The following is a 22294-nucleotide window of genomic DNA, read 5'->3' as shown; positions in this document are numbered from 1 at the left end:
TGGTTATTATGCATAATCACTGGTAAAATGATTTTTTTTTTTTTAGTATTTATCATTATTATTAATCAACGACGCTTGTTGAATATGCATATTCGCCGGTAAGAGAGAGTGATAAATTCATCAAAATTATCAAGACCATGGCCCCCACATCCTGAAGCAGGGCCCCCAGGCTGGGATCTTTCACGGGCCCCCCTATGATAAATTTATAGCGTGAAAAACCAAAAAATGATGAAAATCATCCCGGGCCCCAGGGCTGGAGCCTTGCCAGCCCACCCCTAGTGGGGGCCATGATCAAGACGATTAGTAGGTAAGTATGCATAATAACCGATTTATCACATTTACCGTAACATATATCCGCGGTTCCAATTAAATTGAAAAGTTAGTCATATTTTTATACGCGTATGACTAACAGTCTAGATATTGTACTCACGAGAACGAGTAAGTTCTGACGTGTCGGACCATCGATAGATATACTTTCGCGACCTGTCCCCGAACGATGGTAAGTGACCTCGGACCCGAACTCAGTCCAGAATACACCAGGTGATTCGATCTTCCAGTTCCCGTTCACGATGAAATTCCCGTTTTCGTCCATCAGAGCTACAGGGGAAAGAAAAATAGCTTGTGCCAATTATTGTCATAGCCATATTTACATAGAACAGATGCAAAACAAATATTTCAGAGGTATGCTAATCATGGCTCCCACATCCATGAAGCAAGGCCCCCAGGCTAGGGTCTTTTGCGGGGCCACTCGTCAGACTTTTCACTGGCCCCTTCTAGAGTTGATTTATAGCGTGGAAAAGCAAAAAATTGTGAGAATTGTCCAGGGCCCCAGGACTAGAGCCCTGTTAGCTCCGCCTTATGAGGTCAATGGTGCTAGTGGATCCCATGAGGGACGACAAAGATATATCCATCAGGATTTCTTCACGTAGGTCCACAATACTCGTACTCATCAAGGGACTCGTCAGTTTTTGCACGTTTAGTGTACGTTCACAATTCTCCATTTGCTAGCATGGAGCCAGGAGGACAAAGGGGACCATTTTTCTCTCTGCGCATGCGACATGAATTGGCTTTCTTCTGAATTTGTGCAATTTTGCATAACTTATGAATTTTCTTCTTTAATTGCTTTTTTTCACTAAAATTTTTTCCTTGAATGAATTTTTTTTTCTGAACTTCCTTCCTTCTTTTTCCTTTATTGTCCTTTTTTTTCTTTTCTTTCCTTGATTGCCCTTTTTTCTGAGTTTGAATGGGGATGATCAAAACAGTACGCAAGCAAGTGATCGACCAAAAGAGTATGCAAGCATGTGAGTGACCAAAGAAGTACGTATAAGCATATGAGTGATCAAAGAAGTACGTATAAGCATATGAGTGACCAAAGAAGTACGTATAAACATATGAGTGACCAAAAGAGTACGCAAGCATGTGAGTGTCCAAGGGAGTACGTATGCACATGAATGACAAAAAGTCTCAGAGACCGAGGCGTATTTACGGGGGTGTGGGCAAAACAGGCTATGGCCCATGGTGGCAAATCTGAGGAATGAGTAGTCAAAAACTAGACCAGCATGGGAGAAGGGCGGCAAGATTCGTTTAGTCCCACAGGCGGAGAAATCATAAATGCGCCTCTGGGTAAGCTCAATAAATCTCACGAATAAAAGTCGGAGCACGAGTAGCGTAGCCCCACCTTCAGAAATCTCTGGCTACCGACAGTGACTATAAATAGCCGTAGTGGTGATCGAGCGGTTACAGTGACGGACCCGGGTTCGAGCCCCACCGTCGCCACAGCGGTGGTGGTCGGCTGAAGTTTGTTTTCTATGGCTCCCAACTTCGATTCGCAAATGCGAGCCGATCTCCCCATTAGAAAGTCTCGTCACAGAGAGCAACAGGCATACAAACGGTACAAATATTCAATCATTCCAATTCACTCACTTCCCTTCTGAAATATAGATGGCAGCACTAAAAAAAACAGACACTCAGACACTGCACTAGATACGCACTCAGACTGTTAGGTACACACACTTACACACTTCCCGCACAACTCACCGGGTAGTAAATTGCGCATGGCGATAGACCCGAGTTGTGTTCAGTTTGAAAGGAAAAAAAGAAAGTGACTATAAACAACAGCTGGCAGAAAATCAAAAAGAGCAATGAAGGACGAAGCAATACTTACCCAAGAAATTAGCGACACTCGTTTCTCGGACAAGAACCAGCGTCGCTCCAGCTGGTATTTCGGCTACCGGGTCGTAATCGTACGCGTTCTCTGCAGAAACAAATTAAATACAACAATAAACAACATGTCAACAAAGCAGTATTATTAAACTCAAATTAAACTGATTTCCACACTCAATTTGTGAATATCGTGCCTGATCCCCTTATACAGCTTGTCCCGAGAGTCAATAGCTTCACATGAGAACTAAGTTCCTTCGCACTGACAGCAAAATATGACTGTGATGGACAAGCTGTAATGTGAGTTATAGTCAGAAGCATGGCTCTCCCAGTTTTGAGTAGCCTGGTCAGGCCTCAGGTCAGGACTCATACCGGGCTCCTGATTATTATTATTTATTATTATTAAATTTATGTGGGAAAAGTTAGAAAATATTTATTAGATGACCCCCCTTCCCCCAGGATAGAGCTTTTTTCGATGTCTGATTTCTGCATGGGCAAGTGATAATTTGCCCCAAAAATTCACTTTAATTCACTTGAAGTAACCAAGAACCTTTGACGCTGGTTGCAGGACCCCTAATTCATGGTATGCCCAGGGCCATGCTAAAAACTGGTCCTGGCCCTGTCACTCTCCTTCTTTGTGGAGGCTTAAGATTGGGTGAGGTTTGCATCAAAGATCAAATTAGTTATGATTGGTTACTTACTGTATTGGGTTGCAGAAGCGCCGACATGAAGGAAACATTGGGGGAGGGGGCTGAAACTTGCCGGTCGTCCCGTGTATGTGGACAACCGTATACGGGTCGAGTTGAGTGTGTATTCATTAATTATTGGGGGGAGCTCAGCACTCGACAAAATTTATTGAGGGGGCGGGGGCCCAAATAGGCTCAATAGTCCCCAAGTTTCGGTGCTAATGTTGAGTTGAAGACTAGGAAAATATTTGCTTTGAAATGAACAAAGAAAGGAGTCTAGCGCTGAGTATCAGGAGTACCTGAATTTCCAGCTCTGTTCCTCCTGTCCCTGGCCCAGTAAGAATTCCTATAGTTCACGCAGGACGAATTGTCTCCTCGGCAGACCCCACAAACGTCCATCTGGTTGTCCGTTCCCAGCTGACCGGCGCAGTCAACGTTCTGAAATGAGTAACATGAGACGCAGTTACTATTAGCCAATGCATCAAGAGAAAAGTAATATCGGCGGGCTGGTTTAAGACGTCAAAAACTCAAAATTCCCGGTTTTGAGATATCAGCGTTTTAAAGATACATATTACATAGCACTGAAAGGGAATCGGCTTACATTAAATTTAAATGGGAAGCGTTTAAGCAGAGTTGGGGTGTCGGATATTTAGAGCGTTTTCCCCATCCTTCTAATGGTGTGCATAACTCGAAGATGCAGTTTTTTTGAGTCACAGACCAGCCCGTTGATATGATTGCTTTATTATACTATGTTTTCCACTTACTGAATTACATTATTGTGGCTAGAGGGTTTGTAATATAACCAGACGTACTGTCAGCAACTGAGTCATAATTTATCAGTTAATACTGATAGTAACTAAAATGAATGATTAGGTTGCTTCCTCTCTGACTCTGTGTAGAGCCGATTCGAAGGTCCTGCTCATTAAATCAAGTAAGTTACAACTGTGAATCGCTATACAGTCCAACAGTGTATCTAATAGCATTTTTGTGGTATCTAAGAGAGAAACATTTGAAAAGTAATGGGTTCTTATAGCGAGTGGGCAAATCAGTTTTTAACGGGGCCCCTCGAGCTGAAAAGGGGCAACCAAATTATTGACGACTTTCATCGGTTCTGAAATCATTTGTTTCATCACTTCTGAATTTGAACTAATTCTGAATTTACATTGGTTCTGAAAGAAATTCTTTCACTTGTTTTATAAAATAAATTCCTTCATTTATATTAAAATTATTTCTTTTATAAATTACTTCTGAATTTAGTTCTGAAATTAATTCCTTCATGAGTTCTTGAAATAAGTGCTTTCACAAGTTCTGAAATTAATTCTAAAATTAAATATTAAATTATTTCTTTTATTAATTGTGGTTTAGCATTTTTTATAAATTTGCATTAATTTTGAAATTGGTTTTCAATTTACACAAATCTGAAATTAATTCCGTTTTTTTTTATTTTAATTGTGAAATACTCTTTCATTAATTCTGATTTTGCATTTATTTTGAAATTAGTTCTGATTTTGCATTTATTTTGAAATTAATTCTGATTTTGCATTTATTTTGAAATTAATTCTGATTTTGCATTTATTTTGAAATTAATTCTGATTTTGCATTTATTTTGAAATTAATTCTGATTTTGCATTTATTTTGAAATTAATTCTGATTTTGCATTTATTTTGAAATTAATTCTGATTTTGCATTTATTTTGAAATTAATTCTGATTTTGCATTTATTTTGAAATTAATTCTGATTTTGCATTTATTTTGAAATTAATTCTGATTTTGCATTTATTTTGAAATTAATTCTGATTTTGCATTTATTTTGAAATTAATTCTAAAAATTGATTTCATGAAATGAACTGAATGCAATTATTTCCGAAATTAAGTACCAATTCATTAATTAAGAATTTGAATTGATTCTGAAATTAATTCTTTCAAAAAAAATGAATTAACATTAATTCTGAAATGATTTCTTTCATTAATTCTCGAATGATTTCTTTTATTAATTCTCGAATGATTTCTTTTATTAATTCTCGAATGATTTCTTTTAGTAATTCTCGAATGATTCCTTTTATTAATTCTCGAATGATTTCTTTTAGTAATTCTCGAATGATTCCTTTTATTAATTCTCGAATGATTCATTTTATTAATTCTGAAATGATTCATTTTATTAATTCTGAAATGATTCATTTTATTAATTCTGAAATGATTCATTTTATTAATTCTGAAATGATTCATTTTATTAATTTTGAAATGATTAATTTTATTAATTTTGAAATGATTAATTTTATTAATTTTGAAATGATTCATTTTATTAATTCTGAAATTTCTGTTATCAATTCTGAAATTTCTGTTATCAATTCTGAAATTTATTTTATTAATTCTGAAATTTATTTTATTAATTCTCGAATGATTTCTTTTATTAATTCTCGAATGATTTCTCTTATTAATTCTAAAATGATTCATTTTATTAATTCTAAAATGATTCATTTTATTAATTCTCGAATGATTTATTTTATTAATTCTGAAATGATTCATTTTATTAATTTTGAACTGATTCATTTTATCAATTCTGAAATTTCTTTTATTAGTTCTGAAATGTCTTTTATTAGTTCTGAAATGTCTTTTATTAATTCTGGAATGATTCATTTTATTAATTCTTAAATTTCTTTTATTAATTCTGGAATGATTCATTTTATTAATTCTTAAATTTCTTTTATTAATTCTGGAATGATTCATTTTATTAATTCTTAAATTTCTTTTATTAATTCTGGAATGATTCATTTTATTAATTCTTAAATTTCTTTTATTAATTCTGGAATGATTCATTTTATTAATTCTTAAATTTCTTTTATTAATTCTGGAATGATTCATTTTATTAATTCTTAAATTTCTTTTATTAATTCTGGAATGATTCATTTTATTAATTCTTAAATTTCTTTTATTAATTCTGGAATGATTCATTTTATTAATTCTGAAATTTTATTTTTTTAATTATTAATTCTGAAACTGATTCTATCATTCTGAATTTGTATTAATTTTGAAATTAGCATTAATTCTGAAAATAAATTTTCCATCAATATTTTCCGAGTTTTCATTTATCCACTAATCTCATCATCCACAGATGATTTCTGTCGCAGGTCTGGATACGTTCCAGCCACAGACAAAGAATAAGTTAATTCTATTTCTATGGTCCCAACTTCTGGATCACCCTGGCGTGAAAGCCTACGTCTGCATTTCTCAAAGTGTGCATCGTGGCTCCTATGGGTGTCGAGACGAGCCGGAGATATTCGATTTCCGCGCCTATTTATGCGTTGAAGTGAAAATATCTACTTTATTTTTTTTTATATAAGTGAAAATATCTACGAAAATATTCTGGGGAGCAGCGGCTGAACCATAAATTGAGCAACGGAACCACGGGGGGGGGGGGGGGTAAAAGTTCGAGAACCCACGTTGTTTAATGACTTGTAACATCATGACTAGAATTTGTACTTACGTACCGCGCACCTACCGTTGACACATAATGCACCTTTCTTGGTACCACGTGACCTGCAGGGCGTGCCGTCGATGGCCTTACCGAAGCTGTAGAGTAGCGTCCTGTTACGGGTTATACATTGCAGTTCACAAGGTTTTTTATCTGAGCAAAAAAAAATGGATCATATTAAAATTCATTTATATGAAAGTTGGTAACTCTAAATATAAACAGTCTAATAGCCCCATTTTGGTCCTTAGCTAGTTGGTAGTTGAAAATTTCGATACCACCCGCGTCTAAACTAAGGACTATTTCTCGGTAGTTACTTAGGACCAGTGTTCGCCAATACTCATCTCGATGCGTGATTCACGCACAAAATTCGATTTTTCTCCTTCATATTTCCTTGAAGAGTGAAAATACTCCTTCAGATTTTATTTATTTATTCAATGTTGTTAAGGTGTTGGCTGAACTTGATCGTACGAGCTGAATAATTCATGGATCACGAAGGACCTATAATGATTCTGATCGTATCCAGTTCAAATTACACTGAAGAGCCAAAAAAAACTGGTAAACCTGCCTAATATCGTGTAGGGCCTCCGCGAGCACGCAGAAGTGCCGCAACACGACGTGGCATGGACTCGACTAATGTCTGAAGTAGTGCTGGAGGTAATTGACACCATGAATTCTGCAGGGCTTCTGAACAGCACGTTGTAAGGCATCCCAGATACGTTCAATAATGTTCATGTCTGGGGATTTTGGTGGCCAGCGGAAGTGTCTAAAGTCAGAAGAGTGTTCCTGGAGCCACTTTGTAGCAATTATGGACGTGTGGGGTGTCGCATTGTCCTGCTGAAATTGTCCAAGTCCGTCGGAATGCACAATGGGCATGAATGGGTGCAGGTGATCAGACAGGATGCTTACGTACCTGTCACCTGTCAGAGTCGTATCTAGACGTATCAGGGGTCCCATATCACGCCAACTGCACACGCCTCATACCATCACAGAGCCTCCACCAGCTTGAACAGTCCCCTGTTGACATGTAGGGTCCATGGATTCATGAGGTTGTCTCCATACCCGTACACGTCCATCAGCTCGAAGCAATTGGAACCGAGACTCGTCAGACCAGGCAACGTGTTTCCAGGTCCTCAACAGTCCAATGTAGGTGTTGTCGAGCCCAGGCGAGGCGTAAAGCTTTGTGTCGTGCAGACACGAGTGGGCCTTCGGCTCCGCAAGCCCATATCGATGATGTTTCGTTGAATGGTTCGCACGCTGACACTTGTTGATGGCCCAGCATTGAAATCTGCAGCAATTTGCGGAAGGGTTGCACATCTGTCACGTTTAATGATTCTCGTCAGTCCCGTTCTTGCATGATCTTTTTCCGGCCGCAGCGATGTCGTACATTTAATTTTTTACCGGATTCCCGATATTCGCGGTACACTCGTGAAATGGTCGTACGTGAAAATCCAAATTTCATCGCTACCTCGGAGATGCTATGTCCCATTTCTCGTGCGCCGACTATAACACCACGTTCACGTTCACATAAATCTCAATAACCTGCCATTGTAGCAGCAGTAACCGATCTAACAACTATGCCAGACACTTGTTGTGTCATATAGGCGTTGGCGACCGCAGCGCCGTACTCTGATTGGTTCCATATCTCTTTATTTGCATACGCATGCCTGGACCAGTTTTTTTGGCTCTTCAGTTTATAAAGGTCAATATAAAGGTCAAGCCGAAGGTCAATAGTATAGACCAGCGGTTCTCAACCTTTTTTGACTCGCGGAGCCCTATCCAGTATATAATTTATATGACGGAACCCTGTTTGACTCGAGGAGCCCTTTTTTGTACATAATTTTTATGGCAGAACCTTGTAGGCCTCTTTTATTTATTTATCTATCAAATTTACTGATTTATATTGTTTTGCTCGAGTCACCGCGAAGACCTTGGGAGGTGCACACGGAACCCTTGGGACTCCACGGAGCACCAGTTGAGAACCCCTGGTGTAGACAAAACCATGCGAAAGTGAAAAGTGATCAAACAAGAAATTGAATAAGATTGTCATAAGAGATGGGCGTTTAAGATTGTAAACAACTCACTATTCAAGTAAGGCACCCATTCGTCAACAAAAAATCCACCTCTGGCTTTCCCGTTATGAAGCGAGCATTGATACAGCCTGAAGTCAGAATCCTCTGCGCACTTCTGAAACCGTGAAAAAAAACGTTGAGCTGCTTTCACATAAAAATTGTAAAAAAGTTCTATTATGTGCAATTATATTATATAAGCTTGGCTTGACTAATATAGAATGTTTTCTCTAACCTGTCTCCTGCATAAATCGTACTCTGTAGTCGGTCCAGCACAAGACTGTACAGCGTCGAAACTTCTGGCAGAAGACCTGGAATCAAATTAACCGCAGTCTAACGAAAACCACAAGAGAAATGATCGCAGCACCAACTCTATAAGAAAATCTTACACGAATCTTATACCTTAATCTACAGGTTCGTGTTCTCGCTCTAACTCCAACGTCACACGTCCTGCTGCAAGCTGACCATTCCGTCCACTCGGACCATGCTCTGTACAAGCGAGAAGATGCCGGTTTGTTCGTGAAACCTGAAACCTGAACGAATAATTTAAATTTGAAAAAAAAAACAACATTGGGGTAGTTCCATAGCGTATCCACGTCCATGACTTGGATACGCTTTTTGTGCATCGAATCGCGTTGTCATCGGGTTTGTCTTTAAAATACCAATCAATACCTAACAAATGATACCAATGCCGTCTATTTTCGTTGTGAGCTGCTCGAGATATAGCGGAAAACAATTTGTTACGAATCGGGGCAGCGAGCCTGGTGCTAGGACGGGTAGAGATATTGAAACGGAGTAATATCATAAAATGCACGTTTGCCACGTGCATCTGACGATGCCGTTGCTTTTGACTTGCGTTGGGTACTTCCTGAGACATGAGCGCTTAAAGAATTTCGTCATGTAACTTTTTCGAATGCTTCCAGTATCGTCAGATGATTTAAAGAAGTAAAAAAAGAAACAACAACGCGTAACGTACATGTGACGCGAAATGCTGAACCATGCCCCCCACATCCTGTAGCGGGGCCCCTGGGCTTTGATCTTTTGCGGGCCCCTCGGTCAGACTTTTAACGGGCCCCTTCTGTGGTTAATTTATAGCGTGAAAAAAGCAAAAAAAAGGATAATAACCGTCCCGGGCCCCAGGGCTAGAGCCCTGTCAGCCTCCCCTATGTGGGGGGCCATGTGCTGAACACATCATTTTCTGATCGAGTGAAAGGAATGTTAAGAATCTTAAAAATGTCTCCTATCGAATGAGTCCACTAGAAATGCCACTTGTTCAATCCCATGGTCATACACTGAAATGCCTTCACTTCAGAAATGCCTACTTAGTCGATATGTGCTGGTACGTCTCCACGTCCAGATCAGACCAGAATGTAAGCTTTTGCCGGTTCTTGGCTGAGCCATCACGCGGCTTAAGAAGCGGTCCTTTGGTCCCTATGAAGAGAGAAAATATGTGTTTAATGTATGTGAGACTTTTGTGATGCATGCAAGTGAAGTGTATGTAGAAAGAAAAGTCCAATTTGTGGGTCACAATAGAAAGACATTTTAGATCTCTCTCCATTGTACGCCTCAGATGATAAATTAGTATTGTGAGTGATTTCTGGTAAATAATGATTTTGGGATAAGATAAGTAAAATGTTTCTTCAACAGTGTTTTATGAGGTAACGGAAGTGCATACATATTATTTAGTCTATTTGAAGATCGAGATGTATTTAAAGGCAAGGAGAATTGACCTTTGAATAGGAGGAGAATGGATTTATAGGAATATAATTGACGTAATGAACTATTCCAAGATGTTGATGAAGTTGTATTGATGGTGCAGTAAAATCATTTGTGATGATTTTAATTATTCTCTCATGGAGGCTGATTATAGGGTAAAGGGTTGAAAGGTAGTTAGAACCCCAGACAGAGAGAGAGTTAGACCATATAGTAGGAGTGAGTGAAACAAGGAGTAATAAAGAGTTGTAAAAACGACTGATTCAAGTAAGGTTTGGATAGTAAAATTTAAAAATTAAACTAGCCGCAATCTTTTTTGCAAGTACTTGACACGACTCTTCCATTTAAGATTGTGATCAATGTATATGCCAAGGTATTTAATTGTAGTAACTTGTTCGAGACATGAACAATTACAATGAGAATTAATAGTGTAATTGCGATTATGGAAAATATTACTTACTCTATATTTATTAATATCTTTTATTTATTTATTTAGTTTGAAGTTGCCTGTTCAGCCGCGCCGCATTATTAATGATGTCTGACCAGCATCGCAGAACGCGGGTGCTGTGCCGTGGTTAAGACTGGATTGCAAGGTGCGAAAGAAAATATAATGGACTTGTAATTTCTTTCAGACGTAAAAAAAACAAACACTCTCAAATTAAGGATACAAAGATTTATTATAATACTGCATAATAACCATAAAGCATGCACGAAGAAACACTCACCGCTAGAACGTATAACCAGAAATATTGAAGAATTTCCATGATTCACATACAACCGAGAGACATACCCTATAGAGAAAAAATATTCGTGTGTGAAGAAACAAGACAGGAAAGAACTGAAAATGTCATCAGCATTATAATTACATGTTGATGTATATAAAGCATTGGCTACAAAACATTTCGGGGAGAGGAAACGAAGCCAAAACCGAAAGATTTGGATCAAGAAACACATTTCAAAAATGCATAATAAAAGAAAACAAATTGCCCCACAGAAGTTCTAATTCAGAAACATCAGATATCGCGAATTAACAATTATGAGACTGACGCGCAGCCTACGGCACTACTCAGCATCTCCTAGACATAGAAGGGCTCCTCACGCTGCTCGTGACGTCAGCAAGTAGTCCATTTCCCATCAGAATATTCAGGGGAAAAAATTCCCTGCTCGTGCCAGCATCATCGTGCGGAAAAGAAATGATCGGGCTAAGAATTGGCGATTTCTATGCCCCATATCCAATCACCATGAGGTATTTGTGAGCCGACCGGGAAAATCCTACGCCAAAATAAGAAGAAACGAGATAGGATGCTGTAGTTCAAAACGCGGCAAATTTGCTAGGTAGTCTTAATGACGTTACAGATGAACTTGGCGACCCGTGCGGAGGCCTTCTATCTCTGTGAGGTGCTGCGCTACTGCGGCTACCTCCCACAATGCTTAGCATTATACGCGTTTTACATTTCTTGTGGAAAACGAGGTACAACCGAAACATTTGAAACGAGCCATGGTATTAAAAACATGCACAATGATGTAAAAACATGTGCTCCAGTTGAGGATCGAACTCAGGACCTTCAGATAGCTCGATTATACGATTACGTGACTGACGCACTGCCTGCTACGCTACTGCGGATAGCGTCAGCCGTACTTAGCATCATTCAAGTTCAGGTATACAGTAGTGAATACAAAAACTTTCTAGTGAAAAACGAGGCACGACGGAAACATTTGAAATGTGCCATCGTTTCAAAAAAAGCCGTAATAAAGGAAAAACACGAGCCCCAACTGAGGATCGAACTCAGGACTTTCAGATAACTCGATTATGAGACTGCCTACAGCGCTACCGAGACTACCGCAAGCAGTGATTAGCATCAGTAAATCTTACAAACCTAGTATGGCCCAGAGAAAACCACAGCACGGCCCACTACCAACCTACCTTAAGAGATTCCATATCACCGGAAATAAGTACTGCAACTGTATGCAGAGATTAAGGGATCTCCTTCCAGGGCCGCAACTAGATGGCTCAACTTTTCATATATTTTCACGGAGTGGTGTTAGATATTTGAGGTGCGGCGGACCTGAGTGTGGATTCTTCCACTGGCCGCTTATTTTCTGTTCCTTCCGCAGAAAGCATCTCGGTGTAGTTTTTTTTTTTTGGAACAGTATGTCACGCACTTTTTCCTCTTTTCCGGTGGTGCCAGGTTAAATTTCATGCATACCCAATTTTGTAAGCAATGTACATTTTTTCCCAGCAGCCCTTACTTTTAAATGTACGCGTGTATTTTTCGATACTATACTTTGATTTTTCACACCTTCTTGACTCTTCCTGCCCCTATCATACCATTGACCCCCGGCGGTGACCTATCGGTACGAAATTATTCGGAATATGGACTGGGTCGCCGTTTCGGTTAGCAATTGCTTAGCATCATTCACGTTCAGGTATATAGTAGTGACTACAAAATTTTTCTAATAGAAAACGCGACACGGTTAAAACATTTGAAACGCGCCATTGTTTCAAAAAAATGAATAAAGTAAAAACACATGCCCCAGATGAGGATCGAACTCAGGACCTTCAGATAACTCGATTCAACGATTATGAGACGGACGCGCTGCCTACTGCGCTACTGAGGCTAGCGAACGCAGTGTTTAGCATCATTCACGTTCAGGTATATAGTAGTGACTACAAAATTTTTCTAATAGAAAACGCGACACGGTTAAAACAATTGAAACGCGCCATTGTTTCAAAAAAAACGAATAAAGTAAAAACACATGCCCCAGCTGAGGATCGAACTAAGGACCTTCAGATAACTCGATTCAACGATTATGAGACTGACGCGCTGCCTACTGCGCTACTGAGGCTAGCGAACGCAGTGTTTAGCATCATTCACGTTCAGGTATATAGTAGTGACTACAAAATTTTTCTAATAGAAAACGCGACACGATTAAAGCATTTGAAACGCGCCATTGTTTCAAACAAATGAATAAAGTAAAAACACATGCCCCAGCTGAGGATCGAACTCAGGACCTTCAGATAACTCGATTCAACGATTATGACACTGACGCGTTGCCTAGTGCGCTACTGAGGCTAGAGAACGCAGTGTTTAGCATCATTCACGTTCAGGTATATAGTAGTGACTACAAAATTTTTCTAATAGAAAACGCGACACGGTTAAAACAATTGAAACGCGCCATTGTTTCAAAAAAAACGAATAAAGTAAAAACACATGCCCCAGCTGAGGATCGAACTAAGGACCTTCAGATAACTCGATTCAACGATTATGAGACTGACGCGCTGCCTACTGCGCTACTGAGGCTAGCGACCGCAGTGTTTAGCATCATTCACGTTCAGGTATATAGTAGTGACTACAAAATTTTTCTAATAGAAAACGCGACACGGTTAAAACAATTGAAACGCGCCATTGTTTCAAACAAATGAATAAAGTAAAAACACATGCCCCAGATGAGGATCGAACTCAGGACCTTCAGATAACTCGATTCAACGATTATGAGACGGACGCGCTGCCTACTGCGCTACTGAGGCTAGCGAACGCAGTGTTTAGCATCATTCACGTTCAGGTATATAGTAGTGACTACAAAATTTTTCTAATAGAAAACGCGACACGGTTAAAACAATTGAAACGCGCCATTGTTTCAAAAAAAACGAATAAAGTAAAAACACATGCCCCAGCTGAGGATCGAACTAAGGACCTTCAGATAACTCGATTCAACGATTATGAGACTGACGCGCTGCCTACTGCGCTACTGAGGCTAGCGAACGCAGTGTTTAGCATCATTCACGTTCAGGTATATAGTAGTGACTACAAAATTTTTCTAATAGAAAACGCGACACGATTAAAGCATTTGAAACGCGCCATTGTTTCAAACAAATGAATAAAGTAAAAACACATGCCCCAGCTGAGGATCGAACTCAGGACCTTCAGATAACTCGATTCAACGATTATGAGACTGACGCGCTGCCTACTGCGCTACTGAGGCTAGCGAACGCAGTGTTTAGCATCATTCACGTTCAGGTATATAGTAGTGACTACAAAATTTTTCTAATAGAAAACGCGACACGATTAAAGCATTTGAAACGCGCCATTGTTTCAAACAAATGAATAAAGTAAAAACACATGCCCCAGCTGAGGATCGAACTCAGGACCTTCAGATAACTCGATTCAACGATTATGAGACTGACGCGCTGCCTACTGCGCTACTGAGGCTAGCGAACGCAGTGTTTAGCATCATTCACGTTCAGGTATATAGTAGTGACTACAAAATTTTTCTAATAGAAAACGCGACACGATTAAAGCATTTGAAACGCGCCATTGTTTCAAACAAATGAATAAAGTAAAAACACATGCCCCAGCTGAGGATCGAACTCAGGACCTTCAGATAATTCGATTCAATGATTATGAGACTGACGCGCTGCCTACTGCGCTACTGAGGCTAGCAAATGCAGTGTTTAGCATCATTCACGTTCAGGTCTATAGTAGTGACTACAAAATTTTTCTAATAGAAAACGCGACACGGTTAAAACAATTGAAACGCGCCATTGTTTCAAAAAAAACGAATAAAGTAAAAACACATGCCCCAGCTGAGGATCGAACTCAGGACCTTCAGATAACTCGATTCAACGATTATGAGACTGACGCGCTGCCTACTGCGCTACTGAGGCTAGCGAACGCAGTGTTTAGCATCATTCACGTTCAGGTATATAGTAGTGACTACAAAATTTTTCTAATAGAAAACGCGACACGATTAAAGCATTTGAAACGCGCCATTGTTTCAAACAAATGAATAAAGTAAAAACACATGCCCCAGCTCAAACTCAGGACCTTCAGATAACACGATTCAGCGATTATGAGACTGACGCGCTGCCTATTGCGCTACTGAGGCTAGCAAATGCAGTGTTTAGCATCATTCACGTTCAGGTATATAGTAGTGACTACAAAAATTTTCTAATAGAAAACGCGACACGGTTAAAACAATTGAAACGCGCCATTGTTTCAAAAAAAACGAATAAAGTAAAACCACATGCCCCAGCTGAGGATCGAACTCAGGACCTTCAGATAACTCGATTCAACGATTATGAGACGGACGCGCTGCCTACTGCGCTACTGAGGCTAGCAAATGCGGTGTTTAGCATCATTCACGTTCAGGTCTATAGTAGTGACTACAAAATTTTTCTAATAGAAAACGCGACACGGTTAAAACAATTGAAACGCGCCATTGTTTCAAAAAAAACGAATAAAGTAAAAACACATGCCCCAGCTGAGGATCGAACTAAGGACCTTCAGATAACTCGATTCAACGATTATGAGACTGACGCGCTGCCTACTGCGCTACTGAGGCTAGCGAACGCAGTGTTTAGCATCATTCACGTTCAGGTATATAGTAGTGACTACAAAATTTTTCTAATAGAAAACGCGACACGATTAAAGCATTTGAAACGCGCCATTGTTTCAAACAAATGAATAAAGTAAAAACACATGCCCCAGCTGAGGATCGAACTCAGGACCTTCACATAACTCGATTCAACGATTATGAGACTGACGCGTTGCCTAGTGCGCTACTGAGGCTAGCGAACGCTGTGTTTAGCATCATTCACGTTCAGGTATATAGTAGTGACTACAAAAATTTTCTAATAGAAAACGCGACACGGTTAAAACAATTGAAACGCGCCATTGTTTCAAAAAAAACGAATAAAGTAAAAACACATGCCCCAGCTGAGGATCGAACTCAGGACCTTCAGATAACTCGATTCAACGATTATGAGACTGACGCGCTGCCTACTGCGCTACTGAGGCTAGCGAACGCAGTGTTTAGCATCATTCACGTTCAGGTATATAGTAGTGACTACAAAATTTTTCTAATAGAAAACGCGACACGATTAAAGCATTTGAAACGCGCCATTGTTTCAAACAAATGAATAAAGTAAAAACACATGCCCCAGCTGAGGATCGAACTCAGGACCTTCAGATAACTCGATTCAACGATTATCAGACTGACGCGCTGCCTACTGCGCTACTGAGGCTAGCGAACGCAGTGTTTAGCATCATTCACGTTCAGGTATATAGTAGTGACTACAAAAATTTTCTAATAGAAAACGCGACACGGTTAAAACAATTGAAACGCGCCATTGTTTCAAAAAAAACGAATAAAGTAAAAACACATGCCCCAGCTGAGGATCGAACTCAGGACCTTCAGATAACTCGATTCAACGATTATGAGACTGACGCGCTGCCTACTGCGCTACTGAGGATAGCGAACGCAGTGTTTAGCATCATTCACGTTCAGGTATATAGTAGTGACTACAAAATTTTTCTAATAGAAAACGCGACACGATTAAAGCATTTGAAACGCGCCATTGTTTCAAACAAATGAATAAAGTAAAAACACATGCCCCAGCTGAGGATCGAACTCAGGACCTTCAGATAACTCGATTCAACGTTTATGAGACTGACGCGCTGCCTACTGCGCTACTGAGGCTAGCGAACGCAGTGTTTAGCATCATTCACGTTCAGGTATATAGTAGTGACTACAAAATTTTTCTAATAGAAAACGCGACACGATTAAAGCATTTGAAACGCGCCATTGTTTCAAACAAATGAATAAAGTAAAAACACATGCCCCAGCTGGGGATCGAACTCAGGACCTTCAGATAATTCGATTCAATGATTATGAGACTGACGCGCTGCCTACTGCGCTACTGAGGCTAGCAAATGCAGTGTTTAGCATCATTCACGTTCAGGTCTATAGTAGTGACTACAAAATTTTTCTAATAGAAAACGCGACACGGTTAAAACAATTGAAACGCGCCATTGTTTCAAACAAATGAATAAAGTAAAAACACATGCCCCAGCTGAGGATCGAACTCAGGACCTTCAGATAACTCGATTCAACGATTATGAGACTGACGCGCTGCCTACTGCGCTACTGAGGCTAGCGAACGCAGTGTTTAGCATCATTCACGTTCAGGTATATAGTAGTGACTACAAAATTTTTCTAATAGAAAACGCGACACGGTTAAAACAATTGAAACGCGCCATTGTTTCAAACAAATGAATAAAGTAAAAACACATGCCCCAGCTGAGGATCGAACTCAGGACCTTCAGATAACTCGATTCAACGATTATGAGACTGACGCGCTGCCTACTGCGCTACTGAGGCTAGCGAACGCAGTGTTTAGCATCATTCACGTTCAGGTATATAGTAGTGACTACAAAATTTTTCTAATAGAAAACGCGACACGATTAAAGCATTTGAAACGCGCCATTGTTTCAAACAAATGAATAAAGTAAAAACACATGCCCCAGCTGAGGATCGAACTCAGGACCTTCAGATAACTCGATTCAACGATTATGAGACTGACGCGCTGCCTACTGCGCTACTGAGGCTAGCGAACGCAGTGTTTAGCATCATTCACGTTCAGGTATATAGTAGTGACTACAAAATTTTTCTAATAGAAAACGCGACACGATTAAAGCATTTGAAACGCGCCATTGTTTCAAACAAATGAATAAAGTAAAAACACATGCCCCAGCTGAGGATCGAACTCAGGACCTTCAGATAATTCGATTCAATGATTATGAGACTGACGCGCTGCCTACTGCGCTACTGAGGCTAGCAAATGCAGTGTTTAGCATCATTCACGTTCAGGTCTATAGTAGTGACTACAAAATTTTTCTAATAGAAAACGCGACACGGTTAAAACAATTGAAACGCGCCATTGTTTCAAAAAAAACGAATAAAGTAAAAACACATGCCCCAGCTGAGGATCGAACTCAGGACCTTCAGATAACTCGATTCAACGATTATGAGACTGACGCGCTGCCTACTGCGCTACTGAGGCTAGCGAACGCAGTGTTTAGCATCATTCACGTTCAGGTATATAGTAGTGACTACAAAATTTTTCTAATAGAAAACGCGACACGATTAAAGCATTTGAAACGCGCCATTGTTTCAAACAAATGAATAAAGTAAAAACACATGCCCCAGCTCAAACTCAGGACCTTCAGATAACACGATTCAGCGATTATGAGACTGACGCGCTGCCTATTGCGCTACTGAGGCTAGCAAATGCAGTGTTTAGCATCATTCACGTTCAGGTATATAGTAGTGACTACAAAAATTTTCTAATAGAAAACGCGACACGGTTAAAACAATTGAAACGCGCCATTGTTTCAAAAAAAACGAATAAAGTAAAACCACATGCCCCAGCTGAGGATCGAACTCAGGACCTTCAGATAACTCGATTCAACGATTATGAGACGGACGCGCTGCCTACTGCGCTACTGAGGCTAGCAAATGCGGTGTTTAGCATCATTCACGTTCAGGTCTATAGTAGTGACTACAAAATTTTTCTAATAGAAAACGCGACACGGTTAAAACAATTGAAACGCGCCATTGTTTCAAAAAAAACGAATAAAGTAAAAACACATGCCCCAGCTGAGGATCGAACTAAGGACCTTCAGATAACTCGATTCAACGATTATGAGACTGACGCGCTGCCTACTGCGCTACTGAGGCTAGCGAACGCAGTGTTTAGCATCATTCACGTTCAGGTATATAGTAGTGACTACAAAATTTTTCTAATAGAAAACGCGACACGATTAAAGCATTTGAAACGCGCCATTGTTTCAAACAAATGAATAAAGTAAAAACACATGCCCCAGCTGAGGATCGAACTCAGGACCTTCACATAACTCGATTCAACGATTATGAGACTGACGCGTTGCCTAGTGCGCTACTGAGGCTAGCGAACGCTGTGTTTAGCATCATTCACGTTCAGGTATATAGTAGTGACTACAAAAATTTTCTAATAGAAAACGCGACACGGTTAAAACAATTGAAACGCGCCATTGTTTCAAAAAAAACGAATAAAGTAAAAACACATGCCCCAGCTGAGGATCGAACTCAGAACCTTCAGATAATTCGATTCAACGATTATGAGACTGACGCGCTGCCTACTGCGCTACTGAGGCTAGCGAACGCAGTGTTTAGCATCATTCACGTTCAGGTATATAGTAGTGACTACAAAATTTTTCTAATAGAAAACGCGACACGATTAAAGCATTTGAAACGCGCCATTGTTTCAAACAAATGAATAAAGTAAAAACACATGCCCCAGCTGAGGATCGAACTCAGGACCTTCAGATAACTCGATTCAACGATTATGAGACTGACGCGCTGCCTACTGCGCTACTGAGGCTAGCGAACGCAGTGTTTAGCATCATTCACGTTCAGGTATATAGTAGTGACTACAAAAATTTTCTAATAGAAAACGCGACACGGTTAAAACAATTGAAACGCGCCATTGTTTCAAAAAAAACGAATAAAGTAAAAACACATGCCCCAGCTGAGGATCGAACTCAGAACCTTCAGATAATTCGATTCAACGATTATGAGACTGACGCGCTGCCTACTGCGCTACTGAGGCTAGCGAACGCAGTGTTTAGCATCATTCACGTTCAGGTATATAGTAGTGACTACAAAATTTTTCTAATAGAAAACGCGACACGATTAAAGCATTTGAAACGCGCCATTGTTTCAAACAAATGAATAAAGTAAAAACACATGCCCCAGCTGAGGATCGAACTCAGGACCTTCAGATAACTCGATTCAACGATTATGAGACTGACGCGCTGCCTACTGCGCTACTGAGGCTAGCGAACGCAGTGTTTAGCATCATTCACGTTCAGGTATATAGTAGTGACTACAAAACTTTTCTAATAGAAAACGCGACACGATTAAAGCATTTGAAACGCGCCATTGTTTCAAACAAATGAATAAAGTAAAAACACATGCCCCAGCTGAGGATCGAACTCAGGACCTTCAGATAATTCGATTCAATGATTATGAGACTGACGCGCTGCCTACTGCGCTACTGAGGCTAGCGAACGCAGTGTTTAGCATCATTCACGTTCAGGTATATAGTAGTGACTACAAAAATTTTCTAATAGAAAACGCGACACGGTTAAAACAATTGAAACGCGCCATTGTTTCAAAAAAAACGAATAAAGTAAAAACACATGCCCCAGCTGAGGATCGAACTCAGGACCTTCAGATAACTCGATTCAACGATTATGAGACTGACGCGCTGCCTACTGCGCTACTGAGGCTAGCGAACGCAGTGTTTAGCATCATTCACGTTCAGGTATATAGTAGTGACTACAAAATTTTTCTAATAGAAAACGCGACACGATTAAAGCATTTGAAACGCGCCATTGTTTCAAACAAATGAATAAAGTAAAAACACATGCCCCAGCTGAGGATCGAACTCAGGACCTTCAGATAACTCGATTCAACGATTATGAGACTGACGCGCTGCCTACTGCGCTACTGAGGCTAGCGAACGCAGTGTTTAGCATCATTCACGTTCAGGTATATAGTAGTGACTACAAAAATTTTCTAATAGAAAACGCGACACGATTAAAGCATTTGAAACGCGCCATTGTTTCAAACAAATGAATAAAGTAAAAACACATGCCCCAGCTGGGGATCGAACTCAGGACCTTCAGATAATTCGATTCAATGATTATGAGACTGACGCGCTGCCTACTGCGCTACTGAGGCTAGCAAATGCAGTGTTTAGCATCATTCACGTTCAGGTCTATAGTAGTGACTACAAAATTTTTCTAATAGAAAACGCGACACGGTTAAAACAATTGAAACGCGCCATTGTTTCAAAAAAAACGAATAAAGTAAAAACACATGCCCCAGCTGAGGATCGAACTCAGGACCTTCAGATAACTCGATTCAACGATTATGAGACTGACGCGCTGCCTACTGCGCTACTGAGGCTAGCGAACGCAGTGTTTAGCATCATTCACGTTCAGGTATATAGTAGTGACTACAAAATTTTTCTAATAGAAAACGCGACACGATTAAAGCATTTGAAACGCGCCATTGTTTCAAACAAATGAATAAAGTAAAAACACATGCCCCAGCTGAGGATCGAACTCAGGACCTTCAGATAACTCGATTCAACGATTATGAGACTGACGCGCTGCCTACTGCGCTACTGAGGCTAGCGAACGCAGTGTTTAGCATCATTCACGTTCAGGTATATAGTAGTGACTACAAAATTTTTCTAATAGAAAACGCGACACGGTTAAAACAATTGAAACGCGCCATTGTTTCAAAAAAAACGAATAAAGTAAAAACACATGCCCCAGCTGAGGATCGAACTCAGGACCTTCAGATAACTCGATTCAACGATTATGAGACTGGCGCGCTGTCTACTGCGGCGAACGTAAGCAGCGCGTAGGGTCATTCACGTTCAGGTATATAGCAGTGACTACATTTTTCTAGTAGGGAAAACGCGGCACGACTGAAACATTTGAAATGCGCCATCGTTTCAAGCAATCGCGTAATAAAGTAAATCAGTCTCCCCAGCTGAGGATCGAACTCTGGACCCTCAGAGAACTCGATTCAACGATTACGAGACTGACGCGTAACCTACTCCGTTACTGAGGTTACCATTAACAATGTTTATCATCATAAACTTTCAGGTATACAGTATTGGCTAAAAAATTCTGGTGGAAAACTAGGCAACTGAAACATTTGAAACGAGACGTTTATTGTTCTCTAAACGTGTAGATATCATGTGTATATATTGTTTGTAATTTGTGTTAATTGCATTTTTAATTGGGTTGCTGTATTTTTGAAACATATGACAACCATATTTTTATGGGCATCTTTTTATCAGCCACCTCGTTGGGCATTTTGCCTGTTGTGGTGTTGTATTTGTATTTGTATTTAAAAGCTGGTCCGCCTTAAGAGCATCATGGGCCCCGAGCCAAGTTGTTTTTCTGTGCCTTTTTACCTGATAAATTCTAGAAAATATCAACCAGATCTCATTCCTGCGAGGCCCCTCTTCCCTCGAGTCGCCCCGATGGGTCCATGCGTTAAGACAGCACTGTCTAAAAGCATATATAATTTCCGTTTTGAATAATGTTTGGTATCCTGCTACTACGGAGACCAACGTCTGCAACTGTTCCTCGTTAATAATAAAACATTGAAAAACCCATTCAAAGTATATAGTAACCATACAAAGTATATATAAACAAACTGAAAAAACCATTCTCAGTTTGAAGAATGGAAAGTAAAGTCACAGGTTGTGTGTATCTGCTTCAGTAATTCTGATGTTGACATTCATGAGTTAATTCTTTCACATTAGACAATTCCCATATTGGAAAACAGTCT

The 22294-nt window shown here is 39.9% G+C and overlaps 1 protein-coding gene and 23 non-coding genes across 25 annotated transcripts in view; all 24 read right to left on the bottom strand.

The window, feature by feature from the left end:
- The window catches only part of LOC149078405 (uncharacterized), a 76851-nt gene that overhangs the window by 11419 nt on the left and 43138 nt on the right, over positions 1-22294 (bottom strand). For both annotated transcript variants that reach the window (XM_089242061.1, XM_089242062.1), the window contains exons 2-9: positions 10822-10887; positions 8786-8916; positions 8619-8694; positions 8399-8501; positions 6334-6470; positions 3146-3284; positions 2165-2254; positions 431-597 (exon numbers count right to left, since the gene is read on the bottom strand). In XM_089242061.1, the coding sequence (XP_089098187.1) occupies positions 431-597; positions 2165-2254; positions 3146-3284; positions 6334-6470; positions 8399-8501; positions 8619-8694; positions 8786-8916; positions 10822-10860 (882 nt within the window). In that variant the 5' untranslated portion in view covers positions 10861-10887. The remainder of the gene's footprint in view (positions 1-430; positions 598-2164; positions 2255-3145; positions 3285-6333; positions 6471-8398; positions 8502-8618; positions 8695-8785; positions 8917-10821; positions 10888-22294) is intronic.
- TRNAM-CAU (transfer RNA methionine (anticodon CAU)) lies at positions 13992-14080 on the bottom strand. Its single transcript is given in 2 exon segments — positions 13992-14027; positions 14044-14080. It is a non-coding gene; the product is annotated as a tRNA-Met (tRNA).
- On the bottom strand, positions 14219-14307 carry TRNAM-CAU (transfer RNA methionine (anticodon CAU)). Its single transcript is given in 2 exon segments — positions 14219-14254; positions 14271-14307. It is a non-coding gene; the product is annotated as a tRNA-Met (tRNA).
- Positions 14446-14534, bottom strand: TRNAM-CAU (transfer RNA methionine (anticodon CAU)). Its single transcript is given in 2 exon segments — positions 14446-14481; positions 14498-14534. It is a non-coding gene; the product is annotated as a tRNA-Met (tRNA).
- On the bottom strand, positions 14674-14762 carry TRNAM-CAU (transfer RNA methionine (anticodon CAU)). Its single transcript is given in 2 exon segments — positions 14674-14709; positions 14726-14762. It is a non-coding gene; the product is annotated as a tRNA-Met (tRNA).
- Positions 15806-15894, bottom strand: TRNAM-CAU (transfer RNA methionine (anticodon CAU)). The gene is given in 2 exon segments: positions 15806-15841; positions 15858-15894. It is a non-coding gene; the product is annotated as a tRNA-Met (tRNA).
- TRNAI-GAU (transfer RNA isoleucine (anticodon GAU)) lies at positions 16033-16121 on the bottom strand. Its single transcript is given in 2 exon segments — positions 16033-16068; positions 16085-16121. It is a non-coding gene; the product is annotated as a tRNA-Ile (tRNA).
- Positions 16488-16576, bottom strand: TRNAM-CAU (transfer RNA methionine (anticodon CAU)). The gene is given in 2 exon segments: positions 16488-16523; positions 16540-16576. It is a non-coding gene; the product is annotated as a tRNA-Met (tRNA).
- TRNAM-CAU (transfer RNA methionine (anticodon CAU)) lies at positions 16715-16803 on the bottom strand. The gene is given in 2 exon segments: positions 16715-16750; positions 16767-16803. It is a non-coding gene; the product is annotated as a tRNA-Met (tRNA).
- Positions 16942-17030, bottom strand: TRNAM-CAU (transfer RNA methionine (anticodon CAU)). Its single transcript is given in 2 exon segments — positions 16942-16977; positions 16994-17030. It is a non-coding gene; the product is annotated as a tRNA-Met (tRNA).
- On the bottom strand, positions 17169-17257 carry TRNAM-CAU (transfer RNA methionine (anticodon CAU)). The gene is given in 2 exon segments: positions 17169-17204; positions 17221-17257. It is a non-coding gene; the product is annotated as a tRNA-Met (tRNA).
- Positions 17396-17484, bottom strand: TRNAM-CAU (transfer RNA methionine (anticodon CAU)). The gene is given in 2 exon segments: positions 17396-17431; positions 17448-17484. It is a non-coding gene; the product is annotated as a tRNA-Met (tRNA).
- TRNAM-CAU (transfer RNA methionine (anticodon CAU)) lies at positions 17623-17711 on the bottom strand. Its single transcript is given in 2 exon segments — positions 17623-17658; positions 17675-17711. It is a non-coding gene; the product is annotated as a tRNA-Met (tRNA).
- TRNAM-CAU (transfer RNA methionine (anticodon CAU)) lies at positions 17851-17939 on the bottom strand. The gene is given in 2 exon segments: positions 17851-17886; positions 17903-17939. It is a non-coding gene; the product is annotated as a tRNA-Met (tRNA).
- On the bottom strand, positions 18983-19071 carry TRNAM-CAU (transfer RNA methionine (anticodon CAU)). The gene is given in 2 exon segments: positions 18983-19018; positions 19035-19071. It is a non-coding gene; the product is annotated as a tRNA-Met (tRNA).
- TRNAM-CAU (transfer RNA methionine (anticodon CAU)) lies at positions 19210-19298 on the bottom strand. Its single transcript is given in 2 exon segments — positions 19210-19245; positions 19262-19298. It is a non-coding gene; the product is annotated as a tRNA-Met (tRNA).
- On the bottom strand, positions 19438-19526 carry TRNAM-CAU (transfer RNA methionine (anticodon CAU)). Its single transcript is given in 2 exon segments — positions 19438-19473; positions 19490-19526. It is a non-coding gene; the product is annotated as a tRNA-Met (tRNA).
- On the bottom strand, positions 19665-19753 carry TRNAM-CAU (transfer RNA methionine (anticodon CAU)). The gene is given in 2 exon segments: positions 19665-19700; positions 19717-19753. It is a non-coding gene; the product is annotated as a tRNA-Met (tRNA).
- Positions 19892-19980, bottom strand: TRNAM-CAU (transfer RNA methionine (anticodon CAU)). The gene is given in 2 exon segments: positions 19892-19927; positions 19944-19980. It is a non-coding gene; the product is annotated as a tRNA-Met (tRNA).
- On the bottom strand, positions 20120-20208 carry TRNAM-CAU (transfer RNA methionine (anticodon CAU)). The gene is given in 2 exon segments: positions 20120-20155; positions 20172-20208. It is a non-coding gene; the product is annotated as a tRNA-Met (tRNA).
- Positions 20347-20435, bottom strand: TRNAM-CAU (transfer RNA methionine (anticodon CAU)). The gene is given in 2 exon segments: positions 20347-20382; positions 20399-20435. It is a non-coding gene; the product is annotated as a tRNA-Met (tRNA).
- On the bottom strand, positions 20574-20662 carry TRNAM-CAU (transfer RNA methionine (anticodon CAU)). The gene is given in 2 exon segments: positions 20574-20609; positions 20626-20662. It is a non-coding gene; the product is annotated as a tRNA-Met (tRNA).
- On the bottom strand, positions 20802-20890 carry TRNAM-CAU (transfer RNA methionine (anticodon CAU)). Its single transcript is given in 2 exon segments — positions 20802-20837; positions 20854-20890. It is a non-coding gene; the product is annotated as a tRNA-Met (tRNA).
- On the bottom strand, positions 21029-21117 carry TRNAM-CAU (transfer RNA methionine (anticodon CAU)). The gene is given in 2 exon segments: positions 21029-21064; positions 21081-21117. It is a non-coding gene; the product is annotated as a tRNA-Met (tRNA).

This window comes from Pholcus phalangioides, unplaced genomic scaffold (genome assembly GCF_987345545.1).
Source record: "Pholcus phalangioides strain wild (caught in Gottingen) unplaced genomic scaffold, Ppha-v1.0 ptg000014l_1, whole genome shotgun sequence".
NCBI classification, from domain to species: domain Eukaryota; kingdom Metazoa; phylum Arthropoda; class Arachnida; order Araneae; family Pholcidae; genus Pholcus; species Pholcus phalangioides.
Note: the sequence above shows the minus strand (reverse complement) of the source record. Positions and strands in the feature narration are given on the sequence as shown.